At 40.4% G+C, this 21,048-nt stretch overlaps 1 protein-coding gene across 1 annotated transcript in view; it reads left to right on the top strand.

Annotated features, from left to right (window-relative positions):
• The window catches only part of GALNT10 (polypeptide N-acetylgalactosaminyltransferase 10), a 128,798-nt gene that overhangs the window by 40,193 nt on the left and 67,557 nt on the right, over window positions 1-21,048 (top strand). The window contains exons 2-3 of the mRNA XM_067566385.1: window positions 18,984-19,086; window positions 19,987-20,125. Of these exons, the coding sequence (XP_067422486.1) occupies window positions 18,984-19,086; window positions 19,987-20,125 (242 nt within the window). The remainder of the gene's footprint in view (window positions 1-18,983; window positions 19,087-19,986; window positions 20,126-21,048) is intronic.

The raw sequence follows: 21,048 nt of genomic DNA, 5'->3' as shown, positions 1-21,048 counted from the left end.
TGGTGAGGCTTGCTTGGCTAAAACTCAGATCACTTCAGTTGTGGCTCGCCTCAGTTTATGTCCCGAGCAAACATTCTCTGGACAGGGTGGTCACAGTCCCCGTCCCAGGTTCTGGCTGCAATAGACTGGTGGCAGAGCCCCTGGGCAGTGTTGAGGGTTGTGCCGTTCAATGAGCTAGTCCCCTTGGTCATGCTGGAATCGGATGCCTCGGACATAGGATGGGGGGCCCATATCAGTGCCAACCTCGGCATGCAAGGGGTCTGGTCAAGGGAGGAGAGACACATGCACATCAACGTGAGGGAGTTATGGGTTAGTATGTGCCTAGCTTGTGGAGTTTTCCTCTCTCTCCTTGCGTGTACTGACAGACAATACCGCAGCTGTGTATTACATCAACAGACAAAGGGGAGCCCATTCCTCAACACTCTGAAAAGAAGCAATTTGTCTGTGGGACTTGGCAGTGAGGCACGATTTTCACATAATAGTTTCTCACCTACCTGGAGTGAGGAATAACAAGGCAGACCACCTCAGCAGATCATTCTTACCCCGCCACGACTGGTCGCTTCATCCAGATGTGGTCTCTCTGATTTTCTAAAACTGGGGCTCTCCCCAGGTGGACCTGTTTGCATCAGCATGGAACAGGAAATGCTTGCAGTTCTGCTCCTCTGTGGTCTAGAGGCTGGGTCGATATCCAATGCCTTCCTTCTGCAGTGGATGGGGAGCTAGATGTATGCATTTCCATCCCTTCCTTTTTCTTCACAAGGTCCTGCTGAAAATCAAGAGGGAGAAGGTGGATATTACCTTGATTGCACTGGCCTGGCCGCGCCAGCACTGGTTCAGTATGCTGCTAGATCTATCAATTGCCCCCACGCCCCTGGAGCTTCCGAGGTGCTTGATCTTCTGTCCCAGGGCCACGGCTGCTTGCTACACCTGGACCTGGACTCCTTACATCTCACGGCATGAAGGCTCCACGGCTGAGTGTGGACAAGCGAGCCCGTTCAATGCAGGTCCTGCAAATCCTGCTGGGTAGCAGGAAGCCTTCCACACAGGTCGCGTATCGGGCAAAATGGAAGCAATTTACCTGTTGGGTGGAGTCCTAGGGAATTTTGCCTGGATCGTTGCTGATACAGGTGATCCTGGAATACCTATTGCATTTAAAGCTTCAGGGCCTAGCCGTGGCCTTGCTGAGGGTGCACCTAGCAGCTATCTCGGTGTTTCACCAGCCTTTAGAGGGAGATCAGTTTTTTCTCCCACCCTATGACAATTAGGTTTCTGAAATGGGTGGAGAGGCTCTATCTGCAGGTCCGTGACCCAGTGCCTCCCTGGGATCTCAGCCTGGTTCTCTCGTGGCTCACAGGGCCCCCCTTTGAGTCCATGGCTACTTGCCTTTTACTGTTGCTTTCATGGAAGGTGTCCTTCCTGGTAGCCATTACCTTGGCAAGGAGGGTCTCTGAGATTAGAGCGCTGACCTCTGAGCCTACTTATACTGTGTTTTATAAAGATACGGTTCAGTTACAGCCACATCCGGGCTTCCTGCCTGAGGTGGTCTCTCTCTACGTTGCCTTTTCCTATAGTGGAGCCCATTGTGCAGTCTTTGCACTTTGCAAGCTCTAGTTTGAACGCTAATTGAATTTAAGCAGTATAGTATGACTTTAATTGGACATGGATGTTTAGCAATCTTAAATACTGCATTCCAGTTGCTGTCTTGTTTTTGAAAAGGCCTTCTTGTGTTGCTGCAAATATCTGTTGGTTGTATAGTTCCCAAGAAAGTCTCCAACATGGAGTTCAACAGGTTCAAAAGAGCATGAAAGAACTATGGTAAGAAAGAGGTGCTGACGCCAGGGACCTGGTCTCAAAATAGTGAGGTGGTGGGACTCACCCTAGTAAAAAAGTGCAGGCTCCAGGTTAGGCACTCAAAAAGTGACATTCCCAGAGATATGGCTCCCCTTTGGAACCACAGCTGTATCATAATAAGAATATTAGTGTAAATGTAAAAGAATGAAAAATATTACAAAGTGCTGTAATACGTATCTAAGGAATAAAACTGAACATTACATTTGGGAAATAATGTGATCATATATTAAGATTGTATCTTAACACACGCACACATGGGCTGTGGGACCATCAAACTTGCTTCCTCTCCCAGTCCAAAATATCCCAGACTTTATGATAGTCCAGGTATACTAGAAAAGCTATTTATGACATTGGTTTTTGAGGATGGTTGAGTGTATGCTCCTTGAGGAATGGGGAAAGGTATGGGGCAATTTTGCTGTTGGTATATTGGCTGTGAGTTAATTTATTCTCCTTCTTGTTGCTGGGTGATTAAGTGTTTGACTGACTGTTAGGGTATCCAGAGCTTCGCATATGAGCGTCTTCTTAGTTTTTAAATGTAAATGAATAAATAAAGCTAGACCTTAACTCTGCCATGTCCTGATTCTTTGAGTGATTACCATGAAATCTTAGTGTTCTACAAATCTATTTTAATGGAATGTAGGTGATCTTGTAGTGCATGTTCACACCTCCCCATACTCCAAACAGTTCAAGTGCATGAAAGCTGAATTCGTTTTTTGTACATATGCAACATCCTTCTTAGGTCTGACTACTTTTTTTGCAAAGCTGGAATAATACAACTTAATATGTCTGGGATAAACAGTACATTTTGGTCTTTAGTGATGGCTGTAATTTCATGACAAATGAAACTGCTTACAAGAAGCCTTTCAGAATCTAGTACTATATTGCAACCTCTCCAGACATCAAGCACTTCCCTTTACAGATTTCCTCACAATACTGCAATAGGCAGAAAAAGTCACTGTCACTGCAGAGTACACCAATTTCATTTGCTAAACTCCATCAAAGTAACATTTGGAAAGACTAACAAAATACAAGTACATCTGATGAATTAAGAAAGGTAAATATGGGAAATGTAGGCAATGTGATAAGCTACATATTCAAGTAACCTAGGTAACAGCAGAAAGTCTGCCTATGAGTAGAGTATGAGAAATCTTGGCACAGATCTACACACTTGTAATCACTGGGTGCTCTGTATTAGTTTGAGCAGCAGTTGGATCTCTTTTTTGGGGAGAAGGAACACTTAACATATCTCTTTAGATTGTCACATTCACTGCAAAGATTAGCATTGTCAAGTAATGAAGCCCAGAATTTCGTTACATTCTTAAATATTTAAAAGTAAAATTGTAATATTCTGTTGCTGAAAACATAGAAAACAAAAATATTGTAGGATGTTTGTGCTCCAGATATTCTGAAGCAGGAATTCACACTGTCATGTGATGACACTAGGGCCAGGAGTACAAACAAGAAAATAAACAAAAGAAGCCAAACTCCTTAAGCAGATTTAGAAATAAAATCCCAGATTCTATTTATGTACATGCTTTGATTTTAGTGGGTCTACTCAAGTGCTTAAATTCTTTGCTGAATCAGGGCTACAGTGATGAGGATTACAGACATTGTCTGCCAAACTAGGAATAGTCCAAAATTGGAAAGGAGAGTAGTTTTACTGGGACTAAGATTATATTGGGAGGGGAGAATGGAGGGTAAAACAGACAAATTATACAAATCTCCTCATTATTTGAGCTACTGAATTAGCTTTCCAGTTTAGTCAGAATGACTGTTCATGTTAACTAGTTCAGCAGTGCAAAGCAGCATGTTAGTACGCCATCAGTCCTGGTGATTGAAAGCCTTTGCAGCTTAATTTATGTTGGAGTGTAATAATGAACAAGTGTGTCCTGTATGTATTCAACATGACTTATACAGTCGAGTTCATAAAGCTACCTCATCCACATCCCTCACCCAGATATCTCCTCGGGGACTACTTTCACGACAGCATCCTCACTCTAGAGGTAGACTCCCTCCTGTAGAGGGGGGCGATAGAACACTTTCCTCCAGCCTGTCAGGGCATGTATTTTCTGGTATCCAAGAAGAAGTGTGGATGGAGACCAATCCTGGGCCTTTGACTCCTCAATCACTTCATATGCAAGCCACAGTTCCATATGGTCACCTTAGCAGTCATCATACCATCCATAGGCACTAACTCAGGGTTATACCAGCGGGCAGGGGCGAGCCTTGGGGAAAGAGGTGGGGTGGGAAGAGGCGGAGCGCTCAGTGGGACCATTGTGAGAGTTGGCCGCTGATCGGCTGATTTGCAGCACTGTTGAGAGCCACCGAAAAGCTGATTCGTGGCAGCCAGCCCCAATGGGAGCTGAGCATCCCATATTTTTTTCCCTGTGGATGCTTGAGCCCTGGAGTACCCATGAAGTTGGTGCCGATCATACTGTCACTAAAAAGAGATATGTGGTTTATGGCTCTCGATATGCAGACATCCATTCTCAAGAACCTTTTGTGGGTTGATTCACAGGGGGCACCCAGCACTTCAAATACAGGGTCCTCCTGTTCAGACTCATCTGATGCTCCATTGGTCTTCACTGAAGTTTTCTGTCATAGCAGCCCACCTCCAGTATCATGAGGTCCTTATTCCCTCTATTGTGATGACTAGCAGCCTAATCCAGGAAAGAGGTTCAAGCCTCAATTTCCATGTAACTCCGACTCCTCTCTTCCGTGCGGGTAAGCATAAATGTTGAACAATCGGCTTTGCTTCCCACACAATACCTGGATTTCATAGGGGCCTCCATCAATGCTGTGTCAGTACAAGCCCCGAGGGATTAGTTCTGTATCCTGCAGAAATTCATTGCCCGAGTAGTAAACGGTCTTTCTGTTCTGGTCAGGACTTGCCTATCCCTCCTTGGCCACATAGCAGTCTACACATACATCACCACCTTCAGTCACCTCCGACTTCGCTATCTTCAGCTGTGGCTCCAGAGAGTTTATCCCTCTCCAGTCAGCACCATGGAAGAACACTCCATACTTACACATCCATTGACCATCAGGTTTTGGAAGGGTCTCCTCAGAACCTTCCCACTCATTCACTGTTGCTCCCCAATAGGATCTCAACCTTGTCCTTGTGACATTAATGCAACTGCTCTTCGAGCCACTGGCTTCTCTGATTCCTGCTCCTCCTTTCCATGAAGGTTGCCTTCCTGGTAGCTATTAATTCTGTGAGAAGAGTAGGTGAACTGGGGGTCATGGTGCCAGACTCCACTTTTACCATGTTCCATGGGGACAGTTTCCCTACACCTGCACCCCAAGTTTCTGCCAAAGGTGGCATCCTACTTTCATCTCAACCAACCCATACGCTTACCTGCTTTCTTTCTGAAGCCTCATGCCTCAGTGAGGGAGTGGCGCCTTCACTCCCTCAATGTCCACGGGGCCATAGCCTTCTACCTGCAGATGACAAGACCATTCAGGAAGTCCCCTATTTCTCACTATCGCTGAAAGGATTCAGGGGCAGGCAATCTCCACACACGGGATTTCTAAGTGGATTTCAGAGTGCTTTATGCTCTATCTGTTGTCAGGGCTGCCTCCATCCCTTTTGGGTGAGAGCCCATTCCACAAGAGTGCAAGCACTGACTACGGTCGCCCTGCATGCTGTACTGCTTTCAGACATGTAGGGCAGCCTTGTGGAGTTCAGTATATACCTTCACTACGCATTACGCCTTGGTGCAAGACACTGGGACAGATGCCTTGTTCAATGCAATTTTCCTCCATTCCACTATTCCATTTTCTTCCTTGCACCCTTCTCCAAATTAGGTATCACCCTGATTAGGTATTGTTAATCATCTTCAGTGGAATACAGTAGGGACAATCACTCAGAGAAGAGGAGGTTACTTATCTGTAACTGGAGGTTCTTCGAGATATGTGGTCCCTGTCTCCTCTTGTTGGTTACCATCTTGAGTTTTAAACTTTAAATTCTAAGAGTAGAATGTCACCACAAAGGTTCAGTATTTCATTGAATCTGTGCTACTTTCTCATGAAATTACAAATAAAAATAAAACTAGTAATCTGTGTAATCCATAATGTTGCAGAAATGCATGCATTTGTTTCTTCCTCTTCTCTCTGCTAAACGGAAGTTTGGTTGCCTGTTAAATTGCTCCATATGTTGAGTTTAGCAAAAGGCTGTACTATAGTCCTGTTTTTCCAGTGTCAGCTAAAATTTTCCACATGCCATTTTCGAAAACTTTTGTTAAAATCTTTTTTTTAAAAAGTGCAGTTTACATTCAGAAATAAAATGGGTGCAATTTACATTCAGAAATAAAGTGAGATGACCTTCACTATTTTGATCTTCCACAAGGCACTTCTGTAATACTGCTTGTGTGAGTTGCCTAGAACTCTCAATATCAGTCACTGAATTTAACTTTTCTCTTGAAGCATTTAGAACCAAATGTAATACCCTTTCTGCAGACCAATGTGCTTCACATCTTGGCAAATCTTTCCTCATCACAAGGGCAGTCGAAATTTTGTAGTCTGCCTATTGAATTTTACGGATCGGGCAAGGGTTGGCCAAGTTTTTGCTGAACATGGTTGCTATTTCCCCAGTCTTTCTACCAATATCTGGTGTATCGCTTTTTGTGACGGTTATGCACATGAGGCTGACAGTTTATAACATACTGACTTCTGATAATCCTACCACCATACTGATTACTGTTGTGAAAGATAAATAATTTTTTACCAAACTGTCATGTTCAAACATCTTGGTCTAACTCAGACCAGGGGGGAATATACATAGCTTGTGATACAAATGCTCTAACTCCCATCCTAATCATGAATAGTCTTATGATTACATGTTACAGGTAGCCCAGCAGTGCAGTATGCATACCCAATGCTTGTAACACTCTAGGACTTGAAATAATATTTCTCTTTTTCCTGTAGCAAAGACTAAAATGAAGATGCACCATCCTCCCCCCATCTGTGTCAGTAGTAGATGGACTTTCTTCCCTACTAGATTCACTGGTTTTTGGGATGTTATTCCTGTGATCCTTCTGCTTCCTGTGGTCACACCAGATTTTCCAGGAGGACACAATACTTGACCAGCTTTGCAGTGGCACTTAACTGTACTCCTCTTGTCCCAAGCCCCCTTAAATAACTCTTCTCTCCTTCCTGCACCTTGGGATGAAAAAAATCACTTGCTTCTCTATGGAATTTGGGGCAAACTTTCCACAGAATTTGCTAAATTCCATTAGCGCTGTTTGTTTAGATATTGTTGGAAACATTAGGCTGTTCCTTTTTTTTTTTTCCCATTAAATATGTAGTCGTAGACAGATTTGCTCAATTCACCTATTTGCAGTGCTGTGTGTTCAGTTGTGATGTGGTTATGTCTGGATACTATGAATAAATATTTCTCTCCTGCAAGCTTGGTATTTTAGAAAACAAAAGAACATCCGTATTTCAACCTTCTTAATAAAATGTTTATAGATATGATACTCTACTAGTATTTGGAAACGTTTAGCTGGTCACATTCCTCAATTGGCTCAACATTTCTATAATCTGATCAGGAGTTTCATAATTCAAAAACAAGGAATTCATACAAACGGACTATGGAATTATAGGTCTCATGAATCCTGCACTTTTAATATTAAATCTTATTGTAGATTATTCTGCATATGCTGAAACATTTGATTAATCCTGGGTCTCAACAGGTAAGTTTTCCAAACATCATGATGTGCTGTATTCTGCTTCTATAAAGGATTGCTATAAAGTAAATATTCCAAATTGTGGGCTTTTACTTGCAGATTAGTGGAGCACAGATGTGGGCTTCTGATGGATCACATCTATATGAGATGATTCAAATATGGTTTGCAAATCAATTTGCAGGAAAGTGAACACTTATTTCTGTGGGTATATAAGACATGCCCTATTTTTTAAATAGTTTTTTTCAGCATATTAGTAAATTCTGTGGAAAACTGATAAGCACCTTTTGAGGATTTCATAACCTTGTTTTAATCTGCAGTTTTGGAAAGAAACAAAACCTGAGTCACCAGACAAAATGCTACAAAAAAGTTGTTTATTTGTAAGCTACATGTGAAAGCATGCAACTCATTTGACAGTTTCCAAGGATTATACAAAGCCTTTCAAAATTCATCAGAATAAACAGGAAAAAAAAGGTTTTTTTTGCTATCTTCTAAATTGCCATTCAGAATGTTTGTTTTTTCTCTTCTGTAGAGGTTCTCCCAGTAATCACCGGAATATCTGTATACCTTCCAGTAGTGCATTAAATAATGTGACTAACATCTGTCACATGTTCATTCTCTCCCCTAGGGGAGAAATGTGCAGTGGAGTAGTGTTGTTTGGAATTTAAAAAAAAAATAACATGTTGCTATGTTACCGGTACACTCTAGGGCACCCCACCTTTACCCCAATCCATAGAGCTCAAAGCATAACCTGGTTAAGGCATCCCTACTCTTTCCCAGTCCATAAGGCTTCGGGGGAAAGGCACCTACCCTTACCCAAACACTCTAGGGCTCAAGGTTACCCATTCCCAGTCCATAGCGCTCCAGGCATAACTTGGTTAATTTAAGTACCCACCCTTTCCCAATTCATAGGGCGCTGGGTGTAATCTTCTGCAGGCTTGCTGGGCCTTGTACCAGTAAAGGAGCCTTACATAGTAATATCCTTATTTTCTTATTTATTAACAATTATCAAAACAGAATACATAATGCTAACCATACAATGCTCGCTGCTTCCAATAAGGCAGACAAACGTCTCCTGGTGGCCAATCAGGATTAGGTCATTTGGGGACACCAGCTGCACGATATGGTTGGCAGGGTGTTGAGGTCTGGCAACTCTGATCTTGGGCTGTGTCCTGGAGTTAGGTTCCAAAGAATTTATTTTTGAACCACAGTTATATAGTTAAAACTTAGGTCATGCTTGGCTATACCTTAACCAATCATTTTAAACTTAAGTACTACAAAATACCAATATTAGCCCAATATGAAACCATTCTGTAATCAGTTATACCCCACTGCCTTAGTTGATTTAAATATTGCACAATTAATTATGAAACAGACAGAAACAATGAAAGAATCAGACAGATATAATTCAGATAAACAATAAAGTGGGAACCATAAGACAACAATAAGTATAGATTTTACAACCACAACTTTGTGATTCCTTGCCAGACAGAATGCTATTAAAGTTTTCTTTAAACATCTTAAGATCTGTTTCTTTATCTGGTGATGGTAGGTACTATTAGGAAAATAGCACCTTCTCAACAGTCCGATATGACGTTGTTTGATGTGTATAGGGACGTGACTACCTGCAACTTAGCTCATGGCTGCTCTCTCTCCTGATATGGCTGCTTCTGCTTAGCCAAAATAACAAGGCCTCAGACCTTACAGTTATGTTTCTGTTAGAGAAGGCAAGGTCAAAGAAATGTGCCTTGCATATAGAATGAAGGATGGCCAGGTTTGTGATGGTCTTTAGTTCCTAGGATAGTTAATTCCATAGTCTTGGACAGGCCCCCAAGAAAGCTTTCTCTCCTGCATAGAAGCATATTTGCATAGAAGATAATTTAGAGGGATTTTAGATGCTATAGTTGATGGAAGAGATGATGGAAAGCTGCATCAAAATTATTCAGGAACACATTAAAGCTACAAGTTACTTTCATTCCATCTGAATGAATCCAATAAAATAGGCCGACTGAGTTTTTAGCAAATGAAAATATAGTTTGAGGCTGAAATAGTAGTGAGAGTTTGGACAACTGTGCTGCCACCTGGTGTGCCAAAATCTAGCGAAGCTTTCAGCTGTACAGAGCTGTGCACTGACTTTTAGTTGAGAAAAACATCATACTCTTGGGGCCCTGACATAGATTCATCGACTGGTAAGTGTGTAGAGCAGAAAGCATTGCAAGACAATATATTCATACCAGTAGCTCTCAATAGAGTGAATGTTTGAGATGGGAGGTATAGGGTAGCTGCAAATTTGATCACTTCCTCCAGGATCACTTCCCCAGTGATCTTTAAGATCTTAAACTATTGATATGCTGATTAATTTTAGATACAACTTAGAGGGGTTTTTTTATGCAATGTGTTTTAGTAATTAAAGCGTGTCTTTGAAATCAGTTACCTTATTCAGGGAGTCTGTTCAAATTTTCTTTGAAAGAAGAAACAAAATGTGTTCACTACTAATCTTTAGTGGTGTGTGTTGTAAACTGCCCTACTATTTAGTTTGAAAGATGCCATGTAAATATGTGGCGACAAAATTTTATAACTCTGAACCTGCAAACTTTTGACTTGTCTAGTAGCTGATGCTTTGGACTTCAGTGGCAGTTTCTTTCCCAGGTAGATTGCTTCTTGGGACAGTTGTTGGAGTTCCACAGAAGAAGGGCTACTCCATATCACAACCATTCACTTGGCTGGTTCAGGACTATCTTCAACAGAGTTTAGAGGGTGTCTCTTTATCATTGACTGTCAATTTTTACTATCTTTCATCCCTTTCCTGGCTCTGAAAGGAACACACTGGGCAGATGCCCTTTTCTGAGTTACACTAGTGCATGTCTTAGAGCAACTAGATTTGAACATTGAGTTCAAATTTTGCAGCACTTGAAAATTGAAAAAAGCTATAATGCTTCTATTTTTTATTTTTTTGCGAGTGGGGAGAACAGCATACTGGAGCAAATGGTAAGTAAGATCTTGGTATTTTGTAGGGACCTTTTAGGCCCACAGTGTATGGACCTGTTGCTTGAATTTAGGTACAGATAATAATGTGCTGTGAAGACACAACTGAAGTGTTTTGTCATTGCTGGGAAAACTTAATCATTCCACATGGCATGCTGTGGTTTAGTTCTGCACTGTCTTTTAACAGCCCCTGAAACATTGAGGAGACAGACTATATATATTAATGTAACTTATAAATTTTTGATGGGTTGAAAGCAAGGCTTCATAAACATTAATCCTTTTTCTAACTAGCTGAAAACATACGAGTAGATCCCAAAGCAGTCTTTTAGCGCCATACTTCGTTTGAGAGTACACCACCTCTCTGTGTCTCGGACAGCAAATGAAAAGTCTTCTGACTCAACAAGGTTATGATCAGCTTCCCTGAACTAGGACAGAAATTTCAGGCTAAGGTTGGGTGTTTAACTCACCTTAATTTTCTTTGAAAATCGTAGCATTATTTCCTTACACTGCCCAGATCATTCAACAGCAAAACTGTGTGTGAAACCCTCTCCCCATCCTCTTTCAAAGGTCCTTTCTTTCTGCAGCAGTGCTTTAGAATGTTAACCCACATTAGTCAAATGTCTTCACCACAATGCTTTAAGCAGGATCACTAAGAAAGTTGTGATCTTTCTAAGGGCTTCACCACATAGGCATGTTACATTGGATGAAATTTGGATTGATCACCCAAAAGTGTGTTGCATCCACATGCAACCTCTTTCAGAGCAAATTTGGCATCTTAAGTCCGAGTGAGTAGTCTTCCTTGGAACAGAAGGAACTCCACCGTGAGTTTGTTCACTTTGAGTCCACACAAACCTTATTCCTAGCTACTCCTCTTCTGGCAGTCCTCCAACTGTTATCCCAATTTGCATTGTTTCACACCTGGGTAGGCCTGCCTACGAACCTGTGCCCTCCATGACTCTGGGAACATCTTGACCAGATGTCACTTCTCTGCTTAAATGAATTCACATATCCATTATAGCAGCCATATCCTCTGTGTCTTGTGTAGACCCTTTCAGAAGTCCTGGACTTGATTGCCCTGTTCAGAGAGCTGCATTGTTGAGTCTCATCTGGAGAAGACACTGGAATGCAGACCTCTATAAAACATTGTCAGAGCAAAAGAAGACTTCGGGTGAAGTCAAAGTAAAGGGGCTTCAGAAGAAGTACCTGAAGACAAGGGAGTAGAACAGGACCTGCGATAAAGTTTCCAATATCTGCTTATATTATGAGGAACTGGACTCCTTTTTTGCAAGTGATTTTATGGCATAAAACATTCATGGATATCTGAACCCCTTGAATTCAGAACAATTACTGCTGAATTCTAAATAAATTTTGCAGTGTACTATGCTGTCAGAAAATAACTTCAGACAAAGTGCTCCATTTTGTCGTGCACATTTCAAGGCAAAGTAGCTCTCTCAAGGCTATCCATATAGATGGTTCATTCCACTCCTGCGCCAGCTGAAGGGACACCAGCCCAGTAAATTAGCAGCATTCCAGATCTTTGTATACTGCTGCTCTTTTGTTGTTGCTACCAGATTCAGGCCCAACAAATGTTTGCTGAACAGGTTTTGAAAACTGTGCAGCACTATGATTAGAGTATGTACTTCAAATCTTTTTTCCTCTTACAGAAAACGGTTGGCTTACATCTCCATCCTCTCCATTTATTCTGGCTGAAGCCAGGCACTCTAAATAGTGATTAAACAAAAGATTAAAATTCCATTTTTGTGTGTTTGGCCGTTTGAATGCTAATCGATTCCTTTAGTGGAATGTTAAGTAAAAGCGTGATAGACAACAGAAGGGGCTATTTACAGCAATCTGTCTAAATCCATTTTCAATGTATTGCTTAATATGCCTTTCTACTTTAATTCATTTTCAGTAAAAATGAAGGATAGAAACAAAGAGGAAGGAGATTAGTTAGACATAGCTACAAAAATAATCACTTCTGAGTGGTAAACAATTTCCTTTTTTAAGTTAAGTTAAGTTTTAAGCCCAGAAGTTATGGGCTTTCTGCAGGAATTACTGGGTGAAATTGTATAGCCTGTTATAGAATTGTAGGACTGGAAGGGACCTCGTGAGGTCATCTAGTCCCGTCCCCTGCACTTATGGCAGGAGCAAGCATTATCTACACCATAATGTGTGGGAGGTTAGACTAGATGATGATGATCCTGTCTAGCCTTGAGATCTGCAAACCATTTAATTTCTTTACTGCCTACATTTTTAAAATGTACATAATTTTGCTGTGCCTCAGTTTCTTGCTTTACAAAACATAAAATTCCAAAGTTTCAATAGGCCTTCACCCTGCATTTCAATGTGCAGCTATAGTTTGAATGGGAAAAAACTCTCATCTGTAAAAAGCTTATCTACTTACCTATCATACGCAGATTATGTAAGTGCAGGTGTCAAAGAATGGTCTCCACATTTCTAAACTAAAATTTAAATTTTTAAATAAGAACAGGACACAGTCATCTTTATTCTTTTGGACAAATATAGTAACACCTCTTGATGTGTAATTAAAGCGTATGGTAAATACTGTTGACAAAACACAAGAAAACTTCCAGTGAAGGAACTTTAAGGAAGAAATTTATACCCACAAATGCATTTGTTTAAAAGTTAAAGCTGAACTTAGCCCCAAAGATTTGTCTAGGTATTGCTGGTCACACTTAGTCTAGAGTTTCCGTTTACAGGGATGTTATCAAACTGCTTAATTTCCATAATTTACTACTAACAGATAAATTCCATGCAGCATCCCTGAAGGATGTCATTTTAAAAGTTACACATTCTGATCCTCAGGTGTGTTGTGTTGAAATTTCTGAAGCTCAAATGCTTTTTATAAAAAGTATTAAAGATGACTAAAAATACATTTTTCAAAATAACATCAGTATTGGCAACACTTTCTAAATGATCCCAGTGGCCAGATTAAGAGGAACAATCAATATATTAGTAGTTTAACCACTCTCTGCCCTTTAAGTCAATGACATGTAAGCTGTAGGCCCATATCATGTGTTGCTGTTAATTACATTTCATAACCATGGAATTTGTAGTCTGGGGAGGAAGGAGATTGTATAATAAGGAGTTTTGAATGTTTTGGTAGCATATATTAATAAATTCACAACAGTGCAGTATACTGAAATTGCTGTAGTACCCACTGCAGTACTAATGTTCACATGCATAGCAGTGTTTTAAAAAACCCAACCTAAAAACAACAAAACCCCACACACTTTGCTTAGTAAGGAAACTTTTTCAATTTGCCAGGCCTTTCCAAGACTTATTTGGCAGGCATCACTCTGATAAATAGGGAGCATCTACTGAGCAGAACTGGCTTTTTTAACAGCATGCCAGGAGAATAAAAATCCTGTAATATAATAGTGTATTTTGATAAGAACCCTGCATTGTTTAGCCTTAGAGAGACTGCATGATGCTTGATATTGGTGGCATATTGTCTAGAAAATTGGAAGTAAATGTGGTAGACAGCATAAACTGTCTTGGCCATTGTGGCAGAACAGTAAAACGTGTTTAGTCATGCTGAAAACTCATTTAGATTTCTGTACCAGAAATAACTGAGCTACCCCAGTTTTTATTGCTCCTCCATCATCACTGGGTTGTTTTTTCCTCGCTTTCTCATGGTATTTGCCACTTGCTGGTGTATAGAACACATGGGATTTGTCTTTGTAGAATATTGACCTTTTTTCAGAAATACCCAACTGTCACAGGTGCTTGAGCTACATACAGTTCATTACCCAATATTAAATTCTATCATAGTTATGGGTCAATTAAACTGAAGGAGTATCCTATGAGCTGTATCTGGAAGATAAGTTTTCCTGCATTTAACTCCTATTTTCACCTGTCCCCACAAGTACAGCAGCTTTCCTTAATGGGGTCTGAGTAGATAGCAGCATGTTGTTTTGTTCTACTGTCACTTGTGAAATTGCTCCATGATAAGATCTATTAATAACAGCATGAGATTAGCCAAATAAGGCAAATTACTTTTGCTTACACTTGCCCCTACATATGGATGTGAATCGTGAGAAATTAATACTGCTGACAAAAAGAAAATTGAAGCCTTTGAGATGTGGTTCTGATGAAGACTCTTGTGTATCTGCTGGACGGAAAAGATGAATGATGTTAAAAATATTATTGGAGAGAAGCAAAAGTGAAAAGGCATCAATTTATGTACTTTATTTCCATCTGTATTCCTGAGGTAGCTAACCTTGAGAAAGTTGTTATGGAAGGAATGGTGGCAGATCATCGTAGTAGGGGACAGCCAGCAAGACAATGGCTGGATGGCGTGTGGCAGATCACTGGAAGGTCAGCTGCTGAGTGCTCAAAGCTAGTGATGGATCAAGAAGGCTTCCAGAAATTCTGCTATGTCATCAATATTCACATACAGCTGAGGCAGCTCAGTTTGATATACATGTTGTCTGAGTTCAGGTGGAGTGAGCAGTAGCCTTGTGGGAAAGGGCTGATTCAGCTGCTGAGGCTCAGAGTTTTAGGGGAAGAAACCCTGGCATTTCAGAGCTAGATAGGTTGGTTTATTTCTGCGTGCTGCAGGGAAACAGTCTGGGCAGAAAAGCACTTTCCTAATACTGCTTAAAAACCCTTGTCCATTAACACATTTAGCTGGAGAGGAAGGTTATATTGTTGATGACTTTATTCAGTTTGTGTTCTAGTAGGTGTAAAATGTATATCTGAAAATATGTTAGCAATCTATGCATTTCGACAGAGATTCGTGACTGATAAAAGGAATATTGGTGAGAGGGAGAACAGGCCATTTTTCCCACTAAGCAATATTTAAAGTAAAAGACGAGCTGTCACTGGTTCAGTTACGGTGGTGGGAAGATATATAGAAAAGTGGACAAGATAGGCTGCAGTAATTATAGAATCATAAGCTAGATGGAAAAGATACATTGTCACCTAGTGCATCTCCCTGCCAATGCAGGATTTACTCCAGGGAAGTTTTCCTTACTGCTTTGTTCACTTTAGTTTTAAATGTCCCAAATAATAGTTCTTCTACTTCCCGTTAACAGCCTAAGGAGCACTCATTTGTCAAGGTTTTACTTTTGTTAATTACATCCCAAGATATAGTTATACTGCTGTGCGCCATCCAAATAATTCCTTTCTCTTCTTACTGTTTGCACACTATAAATATTTTCAGAGAATCTCCCTTATCCCTATCCTCCTGTAACCATCTTACCTAAAGTTTCTTAGTCTTTACTCATAAATCAACCCCAGACATTCGACTCTGTTGCTTTTCTTTGAACTCCCATCATCTTGCTTTCCATGACATCGTGAACCATGAGATTAAAGCTAAAATTGCTAACAGCACAAGATGAAAAATTTTATATACTACTCTGCAAACCTTTTTATTCAAGGGGGTTAAATGGGGTTTAGTAGTTAAAATACATAACTGGGACCTTTCTGTGATGGGTAAGTCTCAGCTATGCTTTAGTGTGCCCATCTGCAAAATAGGTATAATGCTGATTTTACCAGGCTGCTGTGAAGATTCATGTTTGTGAGTCATTTTCTGATCCTAGGCTGAAAGTCTCTAGTGTTGTGTTATAATGCATGGAAACAAATGAGTAACTATAGATGAGACTACAGCATCAGAACAATTGGAACTAGATATGGTTAGTGTTAAAATGGCTGCTGTCAATGAGATTAAATTGGAATTTAGTCTCATGCCATCATTTTGAACTACAAGTGAAATGTCTGAGTGTCCTAAAAATGTAAGATTGGTGGATTTATACTTTCAGATGGATAGACTCTGAAAGGCTTATTTCACAGTATTAGGATGTGTGTTCAGTAGTCACAGATTGCAGTCCAGTGCCTTGGTGCCTATTTAATTACGAATATTTATTGGGGTAGAAAGTGAAAAATGAAATGTTCTGAGGAACAGAATTTTCCCAAGACAAATCAAGACACAAAAATGATGATTTCATAAGTTTTAATTGTTCAAACCGATGAAGAGCCTCTGTTACAGGACTCCAAAGCCAGGCTTGTTATCAGATCATGCAGAATGCTGCGCCAAGGATTTTTTGTCAAGAATTGTCCAGAATGTCTTTTGAAAACTGACACAGTAGACTGTTGTCTATACTTGCTGTGTAGAGGAAGTAATGAAGCTGTTCATATGTTACTAGTATTATGACTTCCAGAGCACTAGCTCCAGCCATGTTGGATTTTTTTGTTTGTTTTTTTTGAGATTCCTTAACTTATGGTGATCGGGGGAGGTCCTGGACGATTGGAAAAAGGCAAATATAGTGCCCATCTTTAAAAAAAGGGAAGGAGGAGGATCCAGAAACTACAGACCAGTCAGCCTCACCTCAGTCCCCAAAAAATCATGGAGCAGGTCCTCAAGGAATCCATTTTGAAGTACTTAAAGGAGAGGAAGGTGATTAGGAACAGTCAGCAGGGATTCACCAAGGGCAAGTCATGCATGACCAATCTGATTGCCTTCTATGATGAGATGACTAGCTCTGTGGATGTGGGGAAAGCGGTGGACGTGATATACTTTGACTTTAGCAAAGCTCTTGATATAGTCTCCAATAATATTCTTGCCAGCAAGTTAAAGAAATATGGGTTGGATGAATGGACTATAAGGTGGCTGGAAAGCTGACTAGATAATTAGGCTTAATGAGTAGCGATCAACAGTTGATGTTGGCAGCTGGTATCAAGCAGAGTGCCCCAGGGGTCAGTTCTGGAGCCGATTTTGTTCAACATCTTCATTAATGATCTGGATGATGGGGTGGATTGCACCCTCAGCAAGTTCACGGATGACACTAAGCTGGGGAGTGGGGAGGTGGTAGGTACTCTGAAGGGTAGGGATAGGATACAGAGTGACCTAGACAACTGGTAGGATTGGGCCATAAGAAATCTGTTGAGGCTCAACAAGGACAAGAGCAGAGTCATACACTTAAGACCAAAGAATCCCAAGCACTGCTATAGATTGGAGACCGAATGGCTAAGCAGTAGTTCTGCAGAAAAGGACCTGGAGGTTACACTAGTTGACCTCCTGAGGTCTCTTCCAACCCATATCTTCTGTGATTCCAAGTCCTGAAAGCTGTATGTGTGTGTCTGTCTCCGTAAAGTGTGGAAAGAGGGCCAAAGTGTTTGCTGTGTTGGTAAATTTCTCATTGTGAAATGTTAACGTGGAGTAGGTTTAGGAAAAATTCCAGCAGATTCATTCATAATGGAATAATAAAATGGTGGGAGCGGGTTTTGCACTTTAGGGGATGTGGCATTACTTCAGAGAGAGCAACTCTGGATTTATGATTTGGAAGCTCTCATGCTTAATATTCTCACTGTATTTCTGCTGCAAGTATTTTTAATCTAATGGCATGTTTTTCATGCGTCTTACTTTACAGACTGGAAGCTCTATCACTTCTCTGCATTGTAACAAAGGAAACATCTTCTTTCCATTGAAAAGATGCAAACTAAATGACATCTTTTCACCCTATGTATACACAAATACGTATATATCCACATACATACTGTCTATACCCTTCTATGCAGGAGAAATTTAAAAAAAGTCTTATTTTTACTGGAATGCGTAATGCTATACTATGGAATTCACCCATCAGTGCAAGAGGAATTTTAAAAAGCCAGGGTTTTATAAATGCTATTTGATATCTGTTAAACAACTGTTTCTATGATTTGGTTTCTACACGTAATGCACCCATTATACATATCAGTGTGTTGTCACATCATGGAGAATGATTGGCAGAAAACATTTTCTCTAACTCGAGGTTTTATTTGGGCCCCCAAAATTCAGGCGAGAAACTTTCTGGGGTGAGATTCATTAAGTCTCTGGCTCTGAATACCACAATTTCTGTGTCTTGTGGGTGTATTCACCCCACCCCTGAAAAGCCTCTTGGTGTTTGTCCCTGAAACTTTGAAAGCTACAATGAAAAGGATAGATAATGGGGGTCATGGTTCATGTGAAAATTTGCTATTAAGGGGAGTATTGAGAAACTTGCATCTTACTCAGATTTATTTCCCCAATTTTATTCGGATATGGTAGTATGCTCGTTAGTAATGATCCTAAAATAGGTCACCCATTATAAAGTTTTATTGTTAATTAAATACGAAATAAGGGCTATTACTTTTTTAATGTGAAAATGAGTTTTTAATGGACGTTGCGATTAAAGGTGTCCTTACTAACAGATATTGCACACATTTTAAGTATGGTGCTGTACTGCAGTATGTGATAGCACAAACTAAAAAAAATCTGTTTGCCAATAGTTACAGAACACTGTTTTGGGGCAAGCAAAATCTTCTGCTGGATATAGCCTTATTTTTTTAAAGAGCTGCAAATAAAAGCTGCCTCTTCAAGTTCTGGTTTGGGCAAGAAGTGGTTATTAGCTTTTTTCTCTTTTTTGTGGATGGACAAATGTATTTCAAAGGTGTAATGGCTCTAATCTTGTGTATTAAAAGGGCTTGCATCTGAGGCAAAAGAAAGATATTTACTTTGACAATGGACAAAGGAAAAAGGACTGGCATGATAAAGAAGCTATAAGGAGGGACTTGGAGCGCATAGGTATGTAAGATCACTTATAAATGTATTTAATGTGCATCATAAAATGGTTTGGTTCCTTATTCAGCAGACTGAAGCTGGTGGAACAGCATGCTCAACCCGTGGGCCTGGGAAAGTGTTGTTAACACTGCTTAACATCATCCGCCTCTGTGCAGCTCAAGAATGACAGTGAATGAGAAGCATTTTCATCAGTCTCTTGAATAGAAAGATGGTAGCAGCATCTTGGCACTTTTAGGGTGGGTGCTGTTTTAAAAAATTATAGGTATCTTTATAGTTCAGACAAACATTGCAGATCCAGAAAAGGAGAGACCTCGTTTTATGAAATCTACAAGTGCTATCATTCTAGAGAAATCTGTTCTGTTTCCATAGTTTGACACACAATTCAGAATGCTTAACTTCTAATGCCAAAAGGGTTACAATGGAGAACTACACTCACAAATATGTGTCAATGTAAACTTAAGGCTTAAGTTCACCTTAACAGAACTTTGTCAAAGTTGCCCTTGAAAATGTCAGTACCTGCTTTGGACTGAGGGGTGAGGCAGATATGAGAAACATTTATACCATTAACTCACATCTGCAAACCAAAATAAACCTGATGGATCCAGTTTTGGCCCTAGCAGTCTCTAGTCCCTTTACTTCTGGCTTCAGAATGAAGAGGTTAATGTTTCATATTTGCACAGCTAAGTGCTGTGTTTCTAACAAAATATACTGTACCATTAAAATGGGTAAGTTGAAGTTAATCCAGGGCTAAGAATTTCTTAAAACTCAGAATTTCAGGCTGTGTACAAACGGTGTTGTTGAAGGAAATTTTCAAAGAAAAGATTACTGCTTTTGGGTCAGTCTCTGGCTGCTTAGGCTGTGATTAGCCATAATGATACCGGTTTATTTTGTACCTGTCCATAGGAAATGGAGAGCAGGGAAAACCTTACCCGATGACTGATGCAGAGAGAGTGGACCAAGCATACAGGGAAAATGGCTTTAATATCTTTGTGAGCGATAAAATTTCTCTTAATCGTTCCCTTCCTGATATCAGGCACCCGAAGTGAGTACACACTTTTTATTTGTGTTAGTGAAAGTGTAGGTGCCCTAATTTGCCATTCTCACTTTAATTTATTTTATTCTTTATTTTATTTTTATGTACTGTTGCAGTCTAGCCTTCAAATGTGAGGCTTTCAAAACGGAGGACCTGTTGTCTTAGGTGTCCTCTAACAGCACTCTGTACACTAATTGAGGTAAAAATAAACTCATATTCTCGTGTGTGCACTGAGGAGCACTGACTGAGCCCCTGAAAACCTACATTTATCTGAAGATAAATGCCATATGGGCAGAAGCAATGAAGGCTTCCCCAAACTGGCACTTGCCAGTCAGCCTCAACCCTTCCTTGGAGGTGGCAACCTCCTTCTCTCTTGCCTCATAGATCATTTTTCATGCCGATTAAATCCTTGTCTACATAAATGGCCACAACCATAAAGCAACAAAAGTTAAAATTTTTATGGTTATCTCTCTACTGAAAATGGGATTTAAATATCCAGCTCACTTGACAACTGCCCCAAAGAGCCATCAGATGGTAATGACTTTCAGTCACTAATTACCTGGACAAATTTTGCATAAGTGACCAGTTGGAAGCGAGACAGTACACTTCCATGAGCCATTTATGTTTTGTGGAAGTCTGCCACAAACTAAGTTTCACAACCTTGAAATATCTAGGAGGGAAAACCAATTTTGGAGCATTCCAAAAAGATATGAGCAAAACTGTGAAAAGTCTATGAAGTGACTTTTTTTCTCGGGTACTCAGACCTTGTCTACACTAGAACTTCCTTGAGTGACGTTATACTGAAGTGTCTGACTTATCCACACCCCTGAGCAATATAAATTTTACTGACGTAAGTGCCGGTGCAGACAGCACTATGTTGGCGGGAAAGCTTCTCCCACCGACATAGCTACAGCTTTTTGTGAGAGGTGGAG

Source organism: Emydura macquarii, unplaced genomic scaffold (assembly GCF_026122565.2).
Source record: "Emydura macquarii macquarii isolate MOO-44397 ecotype Brisbane River unplaced genomic scaffold, CSIRO-AGI_Emac_v2 contig_2768, whole genome shotgun sequence".
NCBI classification, from domain to species: domain Eukaryota; kingdom Metazoa; phylum Chordata; order Testudines; family Chelidae; genus Emydura; species Emydura macquarii.
This window is presented reverse-complemented; position numbering and strand designations above follow the sequence as displayed.